This window comes from Drosophila obscura, unplaced genomic scaffold (genome assembly GCF_018151105.1).
Source record: "Drosophila obscura isolate BZ-5 IFL unplaced genomic scaffold, ASM1815110v1 contig_192, whole genome shotgun sequence".
Lineage (NCBI taxonomy): Eukaryota > Metazoa > Arthropoda > Insecta > Diptera > Drosophilidae > Drosophila > Drosophila obscura.
In genome coordinates this window covers 1,405,001-1,424,854 of record NW_024542781.1, presented here as the reverse complement: position 1 = coordinate 1,424,854, position 19,854 = coordinate 1,405,001, and the positions used below count along the sequence as shown (strand labels likewise).

At 44.2% G+C, this 19,854-nt stretch overlaps 1 protein-coding gene across 1 annotated transcript in view; it reads right to left on the bottom strand.

Annotated features, from left to right (window-relative positions):
• The window catches only part of LOC111067632 (protein lap4), a 71,434-nt gene that overhangs the window by 28,568 nt on the left and 23,012 nt on the right, over positions 1–19,854 (bottom strand). The window contains 12 exon segments of the mRNA XM_041593567.1: positions 1,207–1,491; positions 2,763–3,097; positions 3,203–3,389; positions 3,491–3,694; positions 3,762–3,912; positions 3,914–4,382; positions 12,200–12,471; positions 12,541–12,620; positions 12,686–12,985; positions 14,244–14,458; positions 18,379–18,453; positions 19,528–19,854. The exon segment at positions 19,528–19,854 is cut by the window's right edge and continues 92 nt beyond it. Of these exon segments, the coding sequence (XP_041449501.1) occupies positions 1,207–1,491; positions 2,763–3,097; positions 3,203–3,389; positions 3,491–3,694; positions 3,762–3,912; positions 3,914–4,382; positions 12,200–12,471; positions 12,541–12,620; positions 12,686–12,985; positions 14,244–14,458; positions 18,379–18,453; positions 19,528–19,854 (2,900 nt within the window).

The following is a 19,854-nucleotide window of genomic DNA, read 5'->3' as shown; positions in this document are numbered from 1 at the left end:
TTGCTGCTTTACTTATTTATGTAGCAAGTGGCAAAGTGACAAAGCTTGTGCCACACTCACACACACACACACAAACAGAGAGAGAGAGAGAGAGTTGCAGAGATTTCTTGTCGGGATTTGCTTCATGTCAACGATGACACTCGAGTGGCTTCCTATGGAGACGAGCAAGTGTGTAAGCCGTTCTGCCAAAGCGAAGGCGCTTTGGCCCGTCACTTGAAACGGATTCAGTTACAACTATAAAAAAAATAAAGAGGACACTAAATATTCAAGTGCTCAAGAGCCAAAAAAAAAAAAAGCCAGAAGTCCACTTTACGATTAAGGGGGAAAAACATTAAAAACATGGTTTTTTCTTTAGGGAATTATATTTATCAAGTGTGTTAGTAGTAGAAGTTGGTTTCTTTTTTTTTTTTTTTTTTTTTGTTAAAGAATTAATTGGCTTATGGTACGGGAAAAAATGTTGATTGCATGCAAAACTTTCTTCCAAGTGGATTAATCGATTAATAATACAATAGGCAGCCCCAATCCCATAACCATAACTTTGATATCCATATCCATATCCAATTCCAGTCTCAAATGCTACTCAAATTAGTCATCGAAGCAAACACAACTCTCGTGTGAGTGTGTGTGTGTGTGGGTGTGTGTTGCAAGGGTGCATGTTTTGCATGAAACATAATGTAAGCGCAGGGCCCCACATCAAATCAACCTCATCCGCCATTCCATTCCATTCCATTGAGAACTTTGGATGAATGTGTGGCCTGGGGGTTCGGTTTGTCGACCACTCAGACCAACAGTTAGTTAAATCAAATCGTTTTGCAAAACGCACAAAAATATTTATTAACCAAATGCATCACTTAATCGAGTGCCAATGTTGCGGTGTAGAATTATCAAATTATAAATTTAAATAAACATTTCTTTTCTTCGACTTTTGTGGAGGTGCATTGTGTGTAGAGTAGACTTAAGTGCAGGTTTGTGGGTGCAGGTGGTGTGTGTTTTGTGGCAAGAGGAAAAGCTCGGCAAAAATTCCGGCCAATGAACTGCGGATTGCGGATCGATCCGATCTTTGGTGTACCACCGCTCTACTGTACTGTGGGCGGACCACCGCTTTACACAACGATTCGTTAACTCTTTGGTGTTGGTCTCTTAGCGGTGGGACGACTCTCTATGTGGGGGTAGGCTCTAGTGTAAGCGTGATGTGGAGATAGTCACCTCACTGATCAGGGGCTCCGCCAGCTGATTGTCGGTGATGCGCGTCATCACCGTCTCCGTGAACGTGGACTTGGTGATGGTCTCGGTGACTTTACCCAGTTCGGTGGGCGCTGCCGGGAACATGGGCAGATCGGGCTGCGGCTTGTTCACATTCACCGTTACAGCGCTGACGCCCACCTCATTGGGCCGTGCCACATGCACCTGATGCTGACTGCCGCCGCTGAGGAAGTGTGCCGGTATCATCGCCTGAAAATCATCGCTGGTCAGCGGTCGCAACGAGGAGGGCTGCACTCGTGGTGGTGGTGGTATCGGTATCGATGGGTTTTACGTTGGGATCGATCGGTATAGCAAAGTGTTGGTTTTTTTTTCGGAAATATCAAATCAGTTTTAAGCAAGTTTTTTTTTTGGTGGGTTGTTGTGGATTTAGAGAAAAAGAAAAACAAAAATATGTTGGTTTTTTGTCAATTTTGGATTTCACATTTTGATGGATGGATGCTCTAGCTTTATCTTTAATCTAAGCTAAGCTGTCTAGAGCTATGTACGTAGATGATGCAAAGGAATTATTGCTACGTTGGACTCAAACGACAGAGCTTACGCTCTCATTTACTTGGTTAAATTTCACTTGCATCATCTATGTACATATGTGTTCCATAATCCTTGCTAACACGATATAATATTATTTATGGATGATATATTGTATATACAATCCTCTAGGGAAAACTCTGGCCTAGCTTTTGGCTCTTCTTTTTGCTAGTATTTTGAGGTGCATTCAAGCCAGGGGAGGGGACAGAGAACACAAACAAATCAGTGCAGAACTTAAGCTACATATATTTTATTTTATATATGGTTATATGGAATGTATCTGTAGCTATTGAATGATGTGGAATTTGTTTGTTTTATATTTTTTTTGACGGTGGGAGTGGGAGGTACAGTACAGACAAAACACAAGGCAGGGCGCACAGGGAGGGCACATGCAAAACAAAACACATACAAATCCATTAGACGAGTACGAGGAATGAGGAGAGCAATTTGATAGGAGAATTCTAGGTGTTCTATGGGGTTATGGATAATCTGGCAGAGATATGGATTAGCACAATTAGATATTAACTTAGGATCTACAATATTTGTACGAGTATTTAGGAGGGGGAGGGTGTTCATGTGTGTTCATGTTTCATGTTTCCATTTCTTTTTTGTTTTGTTTTTTAGGCGCAAAATATCAACAACAATTTGCTTGCGACTCAAAAAACCTGCGCTGCAGTTCCTTAGGATTCCGATTCGAAGACTTACCTTCTGAATAAATCATATCTCTGTTTCTATAAATAATATTCAATAATTTATGCCAACTGCAGCGTAAGTTTCTCTCTGTTTTAGTGGTTACCTAAAGGCTAGGGGAGGGGTTCTTAGATCTACCGCTCTGATCAATCGATCGAAAACAAAAAAACGATCTTATGGACAAAACACTGAAAATGATGTGCAATGTAGCTAAACGGAAAACTAAGAGTTAGGGCTACCAAAACGCTACTTTTCCATGAAAATGGAGTTCATCGTTTCCTTACCTGAGCCTCGCCCGAGTCCCCGCTGGCGGTGGAGGCCGCCCCATTGGGCGCCGCACTCTCTACATCCCCCATGGGCACGGAATTGGTGCGCCTCGGAGCGGGCACGGGCTGACCCGTCATCTTGTCCAACACTATCGCTGTGCCGGCGGCCGATGCAGCTGTAGCAGCACCAAATCCATTCGTTTTGCTGCTTGGCAGCGTATTGTTATTGTTGTTGGCTGCCACAGGTGCCACAGTTGCGGATGCAAGTGTGGGGGTGGTGGTGGCCAATGTATTGTACTTGTACGGCTGCTCAACGTAACTGGCATCGCCCCCCACAGACCGCTGGAAGTTGCCTGCAGGAACACACGCACAGATACAGGAAAAGGTCGGTTAATCAACGGGCACTGGGGGGCAGGAGCAGGGGCAGGGGATGTCCGTCTGTCTGAAGAGGTACTAACCTGGTCGATTGGCCAGATAACCGGATGGACTCAACGAGTTGAGTACGGCGGGACTGCGCGGACTTGTCGGCGGCTCTAGGGGGCCGCGGTACTCGCGCTGCAGGACGAGCCGCACAAAGCGCTGCGGTTCGGTGAGGCAGGCCACGGCCGCATCGTGATGTGCCTCCGTCATATCGTTGCCGTTAATCTGCGGTGGTTGGAACGCATCGCATCGCATCGGATGGTACAATGAAATGCCATTAGCATGTGTCCAGAGACCCCATGGCCCGTCGGCCGTCCCCTACTTACCGCCATCACCCGGTCGCCCACCATGATTTTACCATCGCGATGCGCAAGTCCGCCCTCTGTGATGCGTGATATGAAAATGCCATCGCAATCGTCCTTGAACGGGGGCGAGCCCTTGCCACCGGCAATGCTGAAACCCAGTCCCTGGCCAATTTGATCGCGTATCAGCGTCGTGTGCAGCTGGATGTAGCTCAGCTGTGCAGCATCCTGCAAGAGAATGAACACAGAAATCAATCACGAGAGACCGAGTTTAGGGAAATTATAGGATACACACCCTGCCATTCGGTAGCAGGCCATTGGGGGCCACAGCAGCAATCGGCTCCACGATGCTTTGGACAGCTGGGGGCGTGGCAAACACATTAGCAGAATAGCCATGCGCCGGAGCCACCATTTGCTGGAGTACAGGCTGCTGTTGATGCTGCTGATGGCATAATCTCGATGGGCGCTGGAATGTATCGCTCTTGCTGCGGCTGCTGATGCGGCTGTGACTGTAACTGTGGCACCTCTGTAGCCACCAAGGGACGCGTCTCCACAGAGATCTGTGACACGCTGCCATCCTCGCTGAACACCGGATGTCCAATCAGACGCGTCACCTCACGCTGCACGACCAGCACGAGAACGGCACCGCATGCCTTGAGCACCTGCACCGCCTGATAGTGATCCGCGGCGACGACCACAATCCCATTCACCTTGACCACTTTGTCGCCCACTTTGAGGCCCGCCATGTCAGCGGGTCCCGCTTCGGTGACGCGTGATATGAAGATGCCATCGTCGTCGCCCTTGAAGGGTGTGGATCCCTTGCCACCGGCAATGCTCAAGCCGAGTCCCGCTGCCGTGCGCTCAATGTGGATCTCGTACTGCTCCAAACGTAGCTCTGTGACGCCATCCAAGTTATCTGCAAATAGAAAGGGTAAATTCAATGATTAAATGGTGTTGCTGGATGTGGATGATCTCTCTCTCTCTCTGTCTACCATAGTGCTGTCTCTGCCTTTCGTAATCCCTATTCACGGGATCATAGCTGGTGACGATTCGCACACGTTTGCCCTTCCTTTGAAGGGAGCCCATGGGACTGCGATTGGAGGAGGCCAAGGAACTGCGAAGGCTACTCATTGCGGGGCTATTCCTTCCACTGCCCGCTCCCGAGTAGCCCCCAAAGTTGCTTCCATTTCCGTTGCCGTTGCTCCTTTGGCCATTTCGTGGCAGGGTATTGTTGCCCTCTTTGACTTTGATTTTTACATTGAACATCGCTTCAATTTTTTTTTTTTTTTTTATATTTGAGTGCACTTTTTAATATGATAGATGGGAGGCGGCAGCCAACAGCAGCATCTTTGCCCCGCTGTGCAGTGTATGGGGGGAGGCACAACCTATTTTTTTTGTTTTATTTTTATTTCACTGCACTTTTTTAATATGCGAATAAACGAGTACGAAACTTTGTTTGGCCATCGATCTGGGCTGCACCCTGTATGCATGCTTCTGCTCATGTGCAGTGGCATAGAAAACAACAACAACCCCCACGCCAAGACCATCCCAATCCTCTTTGAATATCAGTGGAAATTCGATCGATTTAATGAAATTTAAACCAACCCACAAAACAGCTACTTAGATTTAGATAGGTCTGTGGGTCGCATAAATTTACACTTTAATGACATTTAAATGGCCCAACAAAAAAAGTTAGGCACACCATCTGCCCCTTGGCCATAAACACGACAGTCAATGAACCGGTGCGAAAAAGAGACTAGAAAACAGACATAAAACCAACGACCTTGGACGGGTGGGGCTGGAGTTTCTCTGCCCGAGAACTTTGCCATCTCTACCGCCCGCCCGCCACGAATGACCGTCGGTACAGCGACTTTGAATAATTATTAAATAAATAAACAGACACTCGACTTAACGGAAGGGAGGGGGGGGACGGGCGGTGCCGCAACGGCATCAAAATTGTGTCTGAAAAGAAAACTCGCAGACGGTCCCACAGGTGAGGATGGGGGCGGGAGAGTGGAAAATACATTTATTGCTTTCTTTCGAGCCTACCTGCTGCCTACCTCCCTGACAGCTAGCTCATGATTTGCACTCAATAAATCCGTCGGCACTTTTGGCCAAGTCAACAAAATCATTTTATTTGGGAGGAGCAAAAGGAGACAGACAAGACAGTTGTCAAAAGTAAAAGTAAAAGCAAACGAGAGACAATTTCAGTTTGTAATTGTATGCGAGTTTTTTCATGTTAATCAAAGTATAAACGAATGAAGGACTCTCCTCCTCTCCCCCCTCTCCCATCCCAACCCAATTCCACAGAAAAGCCAAACAAAATTCTGCTCTGCCTTTTGCTGCCATTCGTCGTCTATCGTCAGAGTCGACATTAATATTGTTGGCTTTCAATCTGCCTCTCCTTTTGCGACTTTGGCATTCATTCGATTTCAATTTGATTACAATTTGATTCCTCATTGAGTTTGATAAGTTGAGCGAAATATATTCATCAAAATTGTATACTTTACGCATCATAATTCTCACAAATTTCAAGCTAAAGGTTTTTCATTAAATTGGGTGTTGTGTTTATGTGCACAGGAAGTGTATGTAAGTATGTCCTTTGGTTTGTGTGTTGTACCCTGTACAGCGAAACTCCAGTCAAATATTAATGTGGATGCACTCTGCACTCAGGGTATGTATTTTTTGGTTTTGCATTATTAGTACCAAAGCCTCGATGCTGGTTTTGGGTGTATTTTCTTTTAGCATTCTCCCTGCATTGTCTTTTGCATTTATCTGGCAGATGCTCAAAGGATACTTTCTTCTTTATTTAGCAGATAATAAGCAAATAAATATAATCTAAAGCCGCAAGCTGCCAGGGTATCATTTGTATCGACCCCCGAAGACAGCCCATCTGCCCTTTCGTGTTTTATTGTGGATTCCCTCATATTTTTGGACAAACGGAAAGGCATTCTTTATGGATTTGCAGGACAGCCCACACACACACACACATATGGAATCCATGGCTTCGTTTTGCCATCTTTTCAGGTTTTTCTTTAGCTGCAAAATCGCCAATAAGAGGAGCCTTTTCCAGGGTCAACAGGCAACAATAACCCGAGGGGGACAAAGCCATAAAACAAAATAAGATTTTTCTTTCCATATGGCAGGAGGACACGTGCCTTGTGTGTGTGTGTATTTATTTAAGGATGGGCTCCACCAGGACTGTGTTTAAGGGAAAGGTACAGCAACTAAAAGCACAACGGCGCAAATCACATTTTTCTTATCATTGCTTCGTCACTCATTTGTGACAGTAACTCCCTCTCTCCCTCTTTATCTGTCTGTGGGTGGCAGCAGCCACTTAAGCAGACATTTAACCATTTTACGATGACATCCGTGGCCGTGAAATACGGAGCGGGGGAGCTCCCCCAAAAGTAATACACGCGTAAAAGAAATGGCAACAAGCATATAAAAATATAAAAATTTAAATACGCCAAAAGATGAGGAGCAAAAGCCACCATAAAATGAGGGGCAGAAGAGTCCCCTTCCAGCAAGAGAAGGTGATGAAGATGATGAGGATGATGATGATGAAGATGGAGATTCCCCGAATGCATTAGCATTCGCATATGTATCTGGAATCTGTTGCTGTTGCTGTTTCTGTTGCTGTATCTCTTGTGTGTGACAACGCAAACAAATGGCAAATTCCAAATCAATGTTGTCTCTCTGCTTTTCTTTTCTTTTTTTTTTGTCATCTATATGTAAATGTGAACGGGAGGGAGAGAGAGAACTGCTTGTTGGCCCTGGGAAATTAGCAGACAGTCGTCTGGACACATGCCAAAAAGGCAGCACAGCAGAAATCATATTTCACATCCCGCAGTCATCTGTGGCCAAGAAAGGAAAACACTCCTGTAACCACAGCTTGGATGCTGCCTCCAACTGCGACTTGGACTCATCCATGACATATTCGTTTGGACAAGTGGCACGAAAACTTTTGAGGCACACAAGCAACGTTTTTTTTTTTCTTCGTTTATGCAAATTCTGGAATACATTTCCCCCCAACACTCTCTGGCCACTCATTTTTGAGGCAATGACCGGATCGATTCAATCGATTTTAATTATCGTTGAAGAGAAGATCAAGTATTACAGGGCATTTAAAGCGACTTAAAGCCCCCCACGCCATCTAGCCATCTACCCATCGCTTTCATTACTCCCATCGATATGGACACGTGAGCTGCTGCAGAGGGCTATGAAAAATTCCAGAGTTATGGCCAGGGGGAAAAGGTCAGAGCAGACTCCATGATTAATTGCAGTTCAGGTTGAATGAGAAATAGTGTTGTGGCCACAGAGGAGTGCGAAGCGGCGCGGAGCGACGCGGAGAGGCATGCCGCGGTTGACAAATTGCAAGTGTTAAGCTTTGAAAATCAACAATGCGACGGGGGCCGCTTAAATGTGGCGACAAAAATTAATGAACAAAGTTTTTATGTTACCACAAAAATGGAAAAATCACTGAAATATCTCCACGAAAAAATGGTGGAAAAACACAAACACAAATGCCACACAAAGCTCTTCCCCTCAATCATATTGGTGAGGGGCTTTCCCCTGACCCACAACAAGAGGATATTCATCGCCTGATTGTCGTTGATTCGCGGTACAAATATCCCATAATCGAAAGGAAACATTCGGGACGCAAAAAGGTATTCGAAGTGTACCGATTATTGCCATTCACGCGTGAACGTTGGCACGAATCAACATTCTCCGCAAATGAGGAGGAGAGAAGGAGGAGGAAAACAGTTTGCAACACCACCGATAAAAGGTGCGGGATGGAGGCGATGGAACTCCATATCTTATCGAAACTTTTGGAATGCCTAAGCTCCGTGTTGTGATAAGAACCAAAATAAAAGGGAGGGAGACAAACAACAAAACGAATGAACACCTCTGACGCGACGCACAGAGAAAACGAAGCGATAACATAGCTATATTAGCTATGGGGGGTGGGGGGAGAGAGGAAATTGTATGTAGAAGAACTTTGTGAATCATTACGACATACGCGTATTTTTGGACATATGAAAGCATTACAAGGGGCAGCAGGCACCACACCATATCGCAGCAAAGTCAAGTGGCAGGTAATGACCTTGGTCCACCTGTCGTATCGGGATATACATATTTGGGGCAGGGTGTGGGAAGGTAGGGTAAACTACGCGAACTACTACGTATGAATCGTGTGTGAACTGCTCACTGATTAACGTGTTTATCAAGAACTGCTGGATGATATCATAGCATTTTTGAGTCGGTGGAAAGGGGGTGGTAGACTGATTGTCCCTCCGGCTGCAATGCTGATTGCTATTGCCCCTTGCCACAGGCCACTCGCCGCATGTTGCTGCTGCAGTCAGTTTGCTCGGCAATTACGCGAATTTTCCACATTTCCTACTGCCATCAACATGGTGGCGCAAAAATATTGGAAAATGCGATGCAAAAATTCTTTGACCCAACCATTGCTCTCTTTCTGCATCTCTCCTTCTCTCTCTGTCTCTCTCTGTACCTCTCACTCGTTCTCCAGCTGGCATTTATTGCATTTTTGTTTGTTTTGTCGCGCAAACGACAAAACGGGGTATGGGGGGTATGGAGCGGGGGGTGTTCGGAAAAGCTGTCACTAATCGGATGGCCAATCTGGGGGGTAGGAGGCGGACAGAAGACAGTTGCCCGGTTAAAGCGTAAAACTTAGCATGCAACTGTGAAATGCCCCCAAGGCCCGGCCAAAAACTTGAACAATATTTTGGCCAGCAAATAGAATTCCGCCTTTTGTTTGACAGAAAAGGAACAGAAACAGAAGAAGAAGAGCAACCTGGCCGAACAGAGCAAATAGTTTAAATTGTTATTTGCACAAGGGCTGGGCTGGGGCAGGGCAGCAAAGAGAACAGCAAACAATAATGCAACACGCAACAATGATGTGTTGTGATGAAAGGGTGAAAACTGTACAAACAGAAGGAGGGAGTGTGGCAGCAGCGGTGCCATATGGAGGGGCAGCAAAAATTCAATAAGAATCCGATGCAATCAACGATACACAATACATAAATAATGAATGCCATTGCCTTGAGCTTATCAACGGTATTATTTATTGGCCAACATGCATCCCAGGATCTGCTGCTTGCTGTACGCTTTAAGGAAGGAAATGTGCAGCAGCAGCAGCAGCAGAGGCAGCAGCAGAGGCAGCAACAAATGCAGCTTATTGTTTGCTTTCGCAGCAAGCAAAAGGAATGCCAAAGGAATTGTGCAAATGTTGATTGTATTGCCGTAGCCGTAGCTGTAGCTGTAGCCGTAACTGTAGCTGTAGTCGTTTGCCAATATATCTAACCAGAAAAATCTGTGCAGGGAAAAAGGAAAAGGAAATGCCGGGAAAACCGGATATGCACACAACCCAAGCGAGAGCACTTTTCGATGTTTGTCATCTGCAAATATCCAACAGAGAAGAGAGCCACACCAGTGATAGAGTGTGTGTGTGTGTAAATCCGGCCATGGGGCATGCCTCTATAAACAAGACTAAATTTACTTTCAAGTAGCTCATTTTCGGGGGTATGCCTGACAGCCACCGAATGCAAATACATAGTGAATTCCACTCCTGCAACTATGCACTATGCACTTGGCTTTACTGCCAGAGCGTGTGGTGTGTGTGATGGTGGCATGGGGCGGGCAACCTTGAAGTGTGTCTTGCATTTGCTTCCACAAATTTGCAGTTTGAAATTGAATTGCTGGCATACGCCGCGTATGCGCAATGTGGGAAACTTTCCAGACGACTGGCCCTGCCTGACTGCGCCGTCTCCATTTCTACGCTTAAGCGAATTAAAACAGACAATCCAGACGAAAGAAAAACCAAACAAAAATCGATATCCACACGTCAGAAGACAGCACCCAACAACAAAAAAAGAGGCATTTCACACTCTCTTTGTCTCTCTTTCTCTCGAGAAATGCTTCTTTTTTTTGGTTAAATCTTCTCGTCTTATGACTCAGGTGTCTCAAGGCGTACTGCTGCGAAAGTGAAGTCTGTGCGAAGTAAGTGCAACTTCAGCTATTGTTAATGCTATTGTTTATGCGGCGGCGGGAGGCCTCTCTTTTGAAACAATAATAAAAGTTAAGTTAAACAAATTAGCAGCGAACGATGCCGTGCGGTGCGCGTCTCTCGCGACGTTGACAAAACGCAAGCGTAACTGAAAAATGACTAAAGCAGGCGGCCAGGCAGAGTGGGCCAAGTGCCCCAGACCCACGGCGCTTGGCCCCCACTCAATGGCAATTGCAATCAGTCGCTCTCCGGCATCACTCTCTCTCTCTCTCTGTCTCTCTCTCTTAGTCACTCTGCCTTTTTCTCTCTCTGTGTACAGGTAGCGGCACTCCAGCACTGGCCATAATAAGGCGGTCACTCATTTCAGTTTCATTTTGAACTGTTTTTATTTTTTCCTATATACCCTGGTAATTGTGGAGACACGAGGGTATGCTGTGTATCGTGTGGGTATATGGCACAAAGAGAGAAAAGAAAGGGCTTATACATACTCATTATATGAGTCAATCTTTTCATATAATTGGGTGTTTGTTTGAGCAGCTGTTTTCCCTATGACTATTAGAGGCTACATAAGCCGTATGTTTTGTAGAGTCAAAACTAGCTATGGTATCCCCAATTTTAAAGGTAGGGAACTCATAGTTGTAACTCATATTTGTAAACTATTATTCTCTCTAACTAAATTCTCCTCTCCTCGCTACTCTTATATTTCCTCAAATTTGCATCACATTTTTAGTTTTTATATGTTTAAATTTCTTCAGTAAAGGGTACTCCCTAGTCGCTATCTACCCTTTATCATTACCTGCTAGTATTTTTTTCGTACTTGTTGCCCATCGAGTGCTCTCCAGAGTCTCTCTTCTCTCTCTCTGTTCCCTGTTCACTCTCTTCTCTGCTTTTCTCTGCCTCTTTACCCGCCTTTTGAGTGAAGTTTGCACTGTTTTTGTCCGCTGTTCTTCGTTCTTTTATCTCTAGGGTTCCTCCATTATTGCATTGCGTCCCATCCGCTTGTAGTTGTTTCTTTTTTTTATCAGCTTTTGCAAGCCAGCAGCAAACAGATATCGCTGGCTGATAAGCCCTGCCCTGCTGCTGCCGCTGCCGCTGCCGCTGCCACTGCCACTGCCATGGTGTGCGTGCTAGTACTCCGTGCAAGGCCTATTTATAGGCCAAGTTTGTGTGGAACGTCTGCCTGTTGCGTGTGTGTTTCACAAGCCCAGAGCCGAAGCCAGAGCGCGGCGTCTCTCCACACCTGTCGCTCTGTCGTAACGCGCTTTTAATCGTCGCCTCTCCCACTCTTTTCCTCTGTTGGTTTTTCCTCTACTTTTTTTGTTGCTGTTGTTGTTGATATAATTAACATCGGGGTACGGACATAGGAAGTACAAGCCACTGAAAGGCCTAGACCGACATCTACATCTACACGTACTTATATAAATATGTATATGCAGATGGCCGTGTGGGATGCAGGAAAGAACCACACTTAAAAGGGGTCATGGGTGGCTCTCTGTGGTTTTTCTTTGTGATTAAATTTCCACTTTAGCCTCTGCTGCAAAATGAGTGGAAATTACTGGACACTGAACACTGGACACTCCCTCCACACATATCGATTTCCCAATCAATGATGCATCCTCAAGGCACTCGGGTTACTGTACTACTTGTGGCACATATGTACATATATTACAAATGTAATTAATTATGATAACTTTGGTATTTACCTTGCTCCCCTGCCTGCTTTGTCTTGCCTGTGGGTATGGGTATGGGCGATAGTGAGACATCGAATGGATGCTGTGACCTCTCTTGCTCCTCGGAATCGACATCGGTATTCTCCTCCTCCTCTATGGGCGATGTCACCTTGCCCAATGATGAGTGCGGCGTTGTGGGTGTATCGTTGCGCTCCTGGGTGGCCAAGGCATTGGCCAGTATTTCGTTGGCCTGCTTGTCGGTTAAATGCTGAACGCGTTTGTTCTTCAAATGATGGGGAGTGTCCCTGAAGATTAGAGTAATTAGAGGCTTAGTGGAAATGCTAGTGAGATTTTCCTCTCTCTCTCTCTCTTACCTTCTGTGTAGTTTCGGTGGACGTTTGTAAAAGTCATCATCCTCGCCCTCCACCTGAAAGCCCACACGGCGATCGGATTCCTGGAAAAGCGGAAAGCGGTTACAAATGATTACAGAGACATTCTAAAAGCCCTTTCTAAACTTACGAATTCATCTTCCTGCTCTTCATCGTCGGGCACATCTTCGGAGGCAGCCACGGTCGCAGCTGCAGCCACAATCTCAACAACAGCTGCTGCTGTTGCCGCCTTCGTGTTGTTGTGGCTGCTGTTGTTGTCTGCGGCAGGTGCTGCAGGGGCACCGGCACCTGTTGGAATGCTGTTGTTCGAGGAGGTCTGCTTGGAATTCACACCAACGAGCGGTTGCTGCACTGGCTGTGGCGTTGCCTGTTGGTGATTATTCGCCAGGGTGCGGGTCTCGGTTGGTGTCTCCGCTACTTTAGTGCCATTCTACAATGGAAAATACACAGTAGATGTAGTACATCAGTAGAATATAAGTAAAAGTAGCAAGTTACACATGTATAAGACGTGTAAGAGAAATGTAGAATTTGAAAGCCTATTGACGCCAGCAGGTGTCGCTGTACTACATTTATATTACATGTAGATATAGGGGAAAGACTTATATGCCAAACGATTTTAATTCCATTTAAATATAACATCCAACAGATATGTAACTTGCTGGATGCACAGATAATGCCTTTGCACCCGTTTTGTGTTCACTTTCATTGCTTTATCTAACCTATTATAGGCATACCATCAGGAATATTAATGGAAGCAGACCTACTGACAAGGAGATTTTAAATTCAGGATTTTTAAGCTAAATAATTGATTCATATATTTAGATACATTTATAGAAAACATTGAAAAACGAGGGGGAACGTTGAGTCGCTTTTGATGCCGCGACTCTACTTTTATACCCGTACTCAGTCAGTATATACATATGTGAGGTTATGATTTGTGGAATTTTTAAATATTTCATCAGTTTAAATTTTTTTGCTACATCTGTCATCTAAATCTTTACTGTAGATTCTACAGCTCCTTCGCCAGAGAGCCCACGCACACTGGACAGGGCAGTGCGTGCGAGCGAGATAGAGAATGAGTAGCGCTGCCGCGCTGGAAGGGTGGGGTGGCACCTGGAAATTAATTTCTTTATTCTGGCTATAATATTAATCCGATCTGATCCAGATTCGGCCATCTGGTAGATATGGACATTTTCTACGATTCTGTGTTTTCGGTTTCTCGTATCCTCAAAATTGTGCCACTCCAGCTCTTATAGTCTCTGAGAACTAGGCGACAAACAAGACGGACAGACGGACAGACGGATATGACTATATCGACTCGGATATTGATGCTGATCTAGAATATATTATATACTTTATGGGGTCGGAAACATATCCGTCTCTGCGTTACACACATCCACTTTTACCACAAATCTAATATACCCCTTAAATCATCGATTACGGCTATAAAAGTACTTTCTTGTACATTTTAAACAGATGCCGCAAGGCACAAAGGTTGATGACCGCACACCCCATATCGTTATGACTAAGTATATTTATTAATCATACGATCAATATGTGGTTTATGCCACAAATGAGTGAGTTATATACACTACGGAGTCATGCCGCTCACTGACAGATAGGGGGCATGGGGATAGCCTGTTATCTAATAATACCCACACAATTATAGTAGATCCCAGCACACTCACCTCCTCTGGCAGCGTCACCAGATTGGCATTCTCCTCGTGGCGACTGCGCTCCACCTTTAGCTTTTGCGCCTTGGCCTTGAGATCCTTGGGATGCGGCGTATTCTGGCGCACGAAGGGCGTGTCCTTCTCCTGGGTGGCCTCCTCCGAGAACTTGACCACCGTGCGCGACGGCTCTCGCTCCTCGAACGGTTCCGAATCCGATTCCAGATCGCGTGCTATATTTATGGAGAAAACGGGCGAAAAATCGAAAGAAGAATTCCATTAGCAAACAATTAATTGAGGTATACGATGTGTGTGTGTGTTTCTGGGTTTCGAATACAGGGTCTCAGATTAGTGGAACTGCATGCCCATGCATACACACACAATCTACTATTAAATGTACTATATAATATAAATGTATATGTATGTACGTATTAAGAGTGTTATTTATTATATACAAACAGATTTATGTCTGGCCAAAAGCGCTTAATGGTGTACGGATTTTGGGTTTGGGGTTTTTGCACAAATCAATAAATAATACGACTATTAAAAGCGAGAAGAAACTATTTTTAGGCGCCGGGCGTAAACATTTCCGGAGCAGCAAGTGGCAGCAGGCCAAACCATACCACTCCTCCCCCCCTAGAAAACCTGGACACAACCACAACTACCACTACCACACCCTCTCTAATCCATCAAGTGCTTATGAGCGGTCTTTTGTGTGTGTTTGTGTGTGGCCGTAAATTTTCACACATGTAAACAACATAAAGTTGCAACATGTGGCAATCAGAGAAGCACCTCTCAGCCACAGCCACACAGTCTCAGCCTCCTGCCCCACCAATCAATCTACGCAGCAATTGCAGGCGCCCCCTTCCTCTGTTCATGTCGTGGATGGGTGGCTGGGTGGTTGGGTGGTCTGTTTGTTACAAACAAATAAACAAGAAATTAATTATAGATTCGTGTAGTCGATGCTGCTGATACCCTTTCAGAACTATGAAACATATGACGAAATTATTGCCCGCGTATCCTCAGAGGGAACGCATAATCGAACGAGGAGTGCTAATGCATGACGCGCGACAAAATATGTATATTAGACATTTTGTTGAAATATCTTTGGAAACAAACACTTTTCATTGGTTTTCTCTACCAAAAATATATATAGAATCTGTACAGATATAGTGAATCGATCCAGGGGATTATTGGAATTAAATTGATAAATCTGTGATATCTTACTGTCAGATATTTTCACAATTGAGGGTCTAGTTCTCATGCAAACAGTATCAAGGGCTCTACAATGATTCCTCCTGTGACTTGTAATCATCTCTATAAACATCTCCCCAGAGTTCCCTCTTCAAGAGTACAATAAATGTATGTAAATCATTGTTTATGGCACTTCCGTAAGCCAGGGCCGTGTGTCCTAAGTAGCTGCATCCACATTGTCGTAACTTACAATCGTTAACGATTTTTGCATAGACAAATACTCGGTAGAACAACAGCCATCAACGCAGCAGGGAGGGACACACACAACTTAAATAAACTGAATTTTTGTGGGTCAGCCAAGGCGACATCCCATACGATACGACATACATACATATATGAAGATTTATGCAAATTAAATAAACAGAAAGAAACAACAAGTTGTAATGACAATAATTTAAAGTCATGGGGCGCGTTAGGTGATGCTTCCTCCTGCTCTTCCATGACCGTCACTCAAAAGAGCTTTAATTGGATAATTTGAACGACGACGCTTACATGGCTCTCAAATATAATACCTACTCGTATATAGTAATAGGCGGCGGGGGGTCTCTAGACTCGTCGCAAACAATGAAAGCCAAAGCGGTTTGATCTTGAAATCGTTCACACATATGTCTAAATTGTTTGAGTTATGCGAGGTTCCATAAGGCTGTTTGTGCACTTAATCCGTCATTGGTTTGGATTGAATGGATCCGATCGGCAGAGAAATAATAAGTCAAATATTTCGAGTCTGAGACGAGTTTTTGTTGCTTGGTCAGCTGGGGCGAGATCTATGCTGATGATATATACTATTTATAGGCTGAGCACTTCTTCAATGCGACAAAAAACCCGTTTCGAAGCCAAATAACAGTTACGACATATAGATAGATATTCATTTCGATTGGGGAAGGAACTACGCAACAGATTGGCGACCACAAAACAGCAAAAGCAACAGAAACACCAACAACTACAGCACTAACAGGTTGAATCATCAGTGGATGGCAGGCACAGTGAAGACTCTACAAGGGGAACTAAGACTCTAAACTAAACTCTGAAAATTTACATACAAAGAAAAATCTGTATCATAAGGATACTATTTGAATTTCACGTTTTATCAAAAAATATCGAATTTTCATACACAAATCGGTTTTAAACATCAATCTTGTACTAAAAATTGAGAAAATCTGAATATTTACCTCAGATTTCATTCTAATATATTAGCTGCAGATTATCTTTTGCATAAAATGATTGTTTATAGAATATTACAATAAATAATTGCAGCTGAGCAGATATCTAAGATATATCGAAATTGCAGCGATAATATCGTTTAGTGCTAAGCTAGACCTACAGCCAAAACTATTTAGATATATAACACAGTTGCTACTACACTTCATGGAATAGGCGTGCCATCGTAGCCCTCAAAGCCATATCCCACTGTAAACCCCCCCGTGTGACAGGCCATTAATCAACCGTTAGTTTTGGTGGCACACATACACACACACACACACATTGTGAGCACTCGAAAGACGATTAATAATAATATTAACCAACGCAGCGTCATACCCAATTCTAATTACATTGCCCGACGATCTTGTTCCACATTCTCTTCCCAATCGACTCGCCCCACCACTCCCTGCCATGACGTCACACAATCGTTGACATCACTCAAGTGCTTCTGAATGGGGAAAAGAGTGGGGTGAGGTAAGATGGGGGGATACTCTTTGCACCAGAAGCCAAACAGACACACTTTTGGTGAGTGTGTGCAGCATGGAAGATAAATGGAAATGGATCGTAGCAAAAGCCGCCGCATTTGCAGCCAACAAACAAATCGTCTGTGTGGGGCTGTGAGGCGGCCTGTGGGGACCGCTTTGATCATCTGGCATGCTGCCACTGACACGACAGCCAAAACTGTTCAATCAGAGAGGGCGCAGAACAGGAGATCCAGATTCAAATACAAATCAGAGATGCCCCATTTGCCATTCCTCAAGTGGGAGGAACTGGACTGGGGCTCGCGTTTTGGATCTCACGCACTGTGGAAAATTCTGGCATTTTTCAGTACCAGGCCGTCAAATGAATGGAACATAAACAGAAAATAATAACATAATCAAATCATAAAACACAAATCGGCACACACTTTTACCGTCCATCTATCAATATAAACATACATATATGTATATACAAATATTCTGTGGGTGCGTGTGCCTCAGATATCAGATATTGGGGAATATTTTCCCAGCCAACGCCCGGGCCAAAGATTGTTACTACACAAACAAAAAAAAAAAAAACCGAAAACTAGTTGTCATGACGTCATTTGTTGGTAGAGAGACGGAGAGACCGGTTTTTGTTTTGGTTTTCAAAACACTTAACGAAACAAGCATTGACAATGGCCTAATGCTGGCCAGGCCAAGATGCGTTTCAAAGACAAGTTTTTTTTTTTTTTTTTGTTAGAACTATGATCTAAGAAGAGCTTTGAGAAAAAGGAAAATACTGGGATATGTTCTTCTTTCATCTCTCTTTCATTTTTTCAACTGAAAAACTTAAGAGTTGATGCTAAAGCTGAGATCATCTATTTCCAAGTTTCTAAGTTTCTTCCAACGTAAGAGCTTCAAGTTGCCTATGAAACATTGCCACAAAATCAAAGCGAGAGATGTGTACATACAACATGATCGGTTATGGTTCTATAAGCATCATACAGACACACATATAACTATACACAATTATCTATCTGAGTTAGCATTCAAAGCAGAGAGACATGCAAATGTTTTGGGGTCAGGGCATGCTATGAACGGCGAGTCTTGAGAGTAGAGTTGTCACCAGAGTGCAAGTCACAATTCTACTCTATTTAGACATCTATTAAATGTACAAAATGCTGATAGATATGTAGCTGTGTTCACACAAAAACAACGAGGTAATACATAACGCAAACCTTTCTGTTGATAACTGAAGAATTCCATTGAATCGAATTTTTCGCTTGATCTGTATAGCGTCGTGGGTGGATAGTCTTTCGATTGATTCGATTGATTGGATGATCGACACACACACACACAGATAGAGCGAGAGATTGACATTTGGAAGGTGGGTGGGTTGATGGAGTGAAGGACGTGTGGTGCAGAGTGTTTGCAAGGAGAGCGCGTGATGTGGCAGATTGTAAAGAAAGTAATCCAAAAATAAAGTCAGTAGGATAAAAATTAAGGAAAAAGGTGCACAAAGCACAGATTTTAATAGATATTTAGTTACACAAGGGAAAGTAAACTTGCTGGAGGAAATTAAAGATACATATACATATGTAAGTATTTAGAAGGGCAACAAATTAAATTAGAAAATCTTTGCCAGTTTGGAATTTGTTCCCCCCCAAAGAGAGAGAGATAGTGAAAGGTTCCGCTACACATTTATCGTACGCAGAGCTCTTTCGAAAAGCAGCTTATTTCTGTTTGCGATGTTTGCTCACTTGGCTCGCCCGCTCTCTGCTTCAGTACGTAAGTGCACTTGGAGAAATATTCTCTGTGAAAGTTATTATACATATATTTTTTCAAAATATTAGAGCTTTGGGAACTTTCAAACTTCTTGCGTTTATTTTTGTACGTTTCTGAATGTCAAAGTTATTATGGGCTTGAATTTGTTTAATTTATTTAATTTTATTTCATTATTGGAAATGTTTTTTTTTTTGTTTTTAGCTGCTTTATTTTTGTTAAAATTATTTCATTTTTATTAAATTGATTTTAATATACATTTCTGAGTAAAGAACTGATTTTCCGCTTGTACAAATATTTTTCTTTGAGTGCACCACAGCACCACGGGTGGGTGCTATCTTATCGCGGAAATGCGAGCATAGATTGAAGATATTGCACAACGATAGGGGACAAGGGACAGTGGAATAGTGCCGCGTCAATGGTGTTTTGTGGAATCTATGTCAGCAGCAGATAAGAGGGCGCATAACTTGGCCAAAATTGGGCTTTCCACTGCCGTGGCCAAACAGAGGCCAAAGCGAACAAACAGCGCACAAGCCATGTAGAGCCCATAAACCATTCCATAAATGGTAGATTTTTGTATTCCCCCACTTTCTGGCAAAGCTCACCTGGTGTAATGGGCTGGTACTCCTGCTGGGGCAACAGGTAGCAGGAGAGCACCTGCTCGCCCGTCTCCGTATCCGTGTCCGGCTGGAAGGTGAGCAGCGGCTGCGACTGGTTCTCCGAGAGCCACACAGCCTTCAGCTGCAGATTGACCAGGGAGTAGGGCAGATACAGCAGCTGATTCCCACTCACATCCAGCACATGCAAAACGGTGCAGTTGCCCAGCTCTGGGGGCAGCCTCTTCAGCTTGTTGTCGCGCAAACTGAGGACACCCAAATTGGTGCACTGCCCGATCTCCAGTGGCAGATACTCCAGGGCATTCCGATCCACAT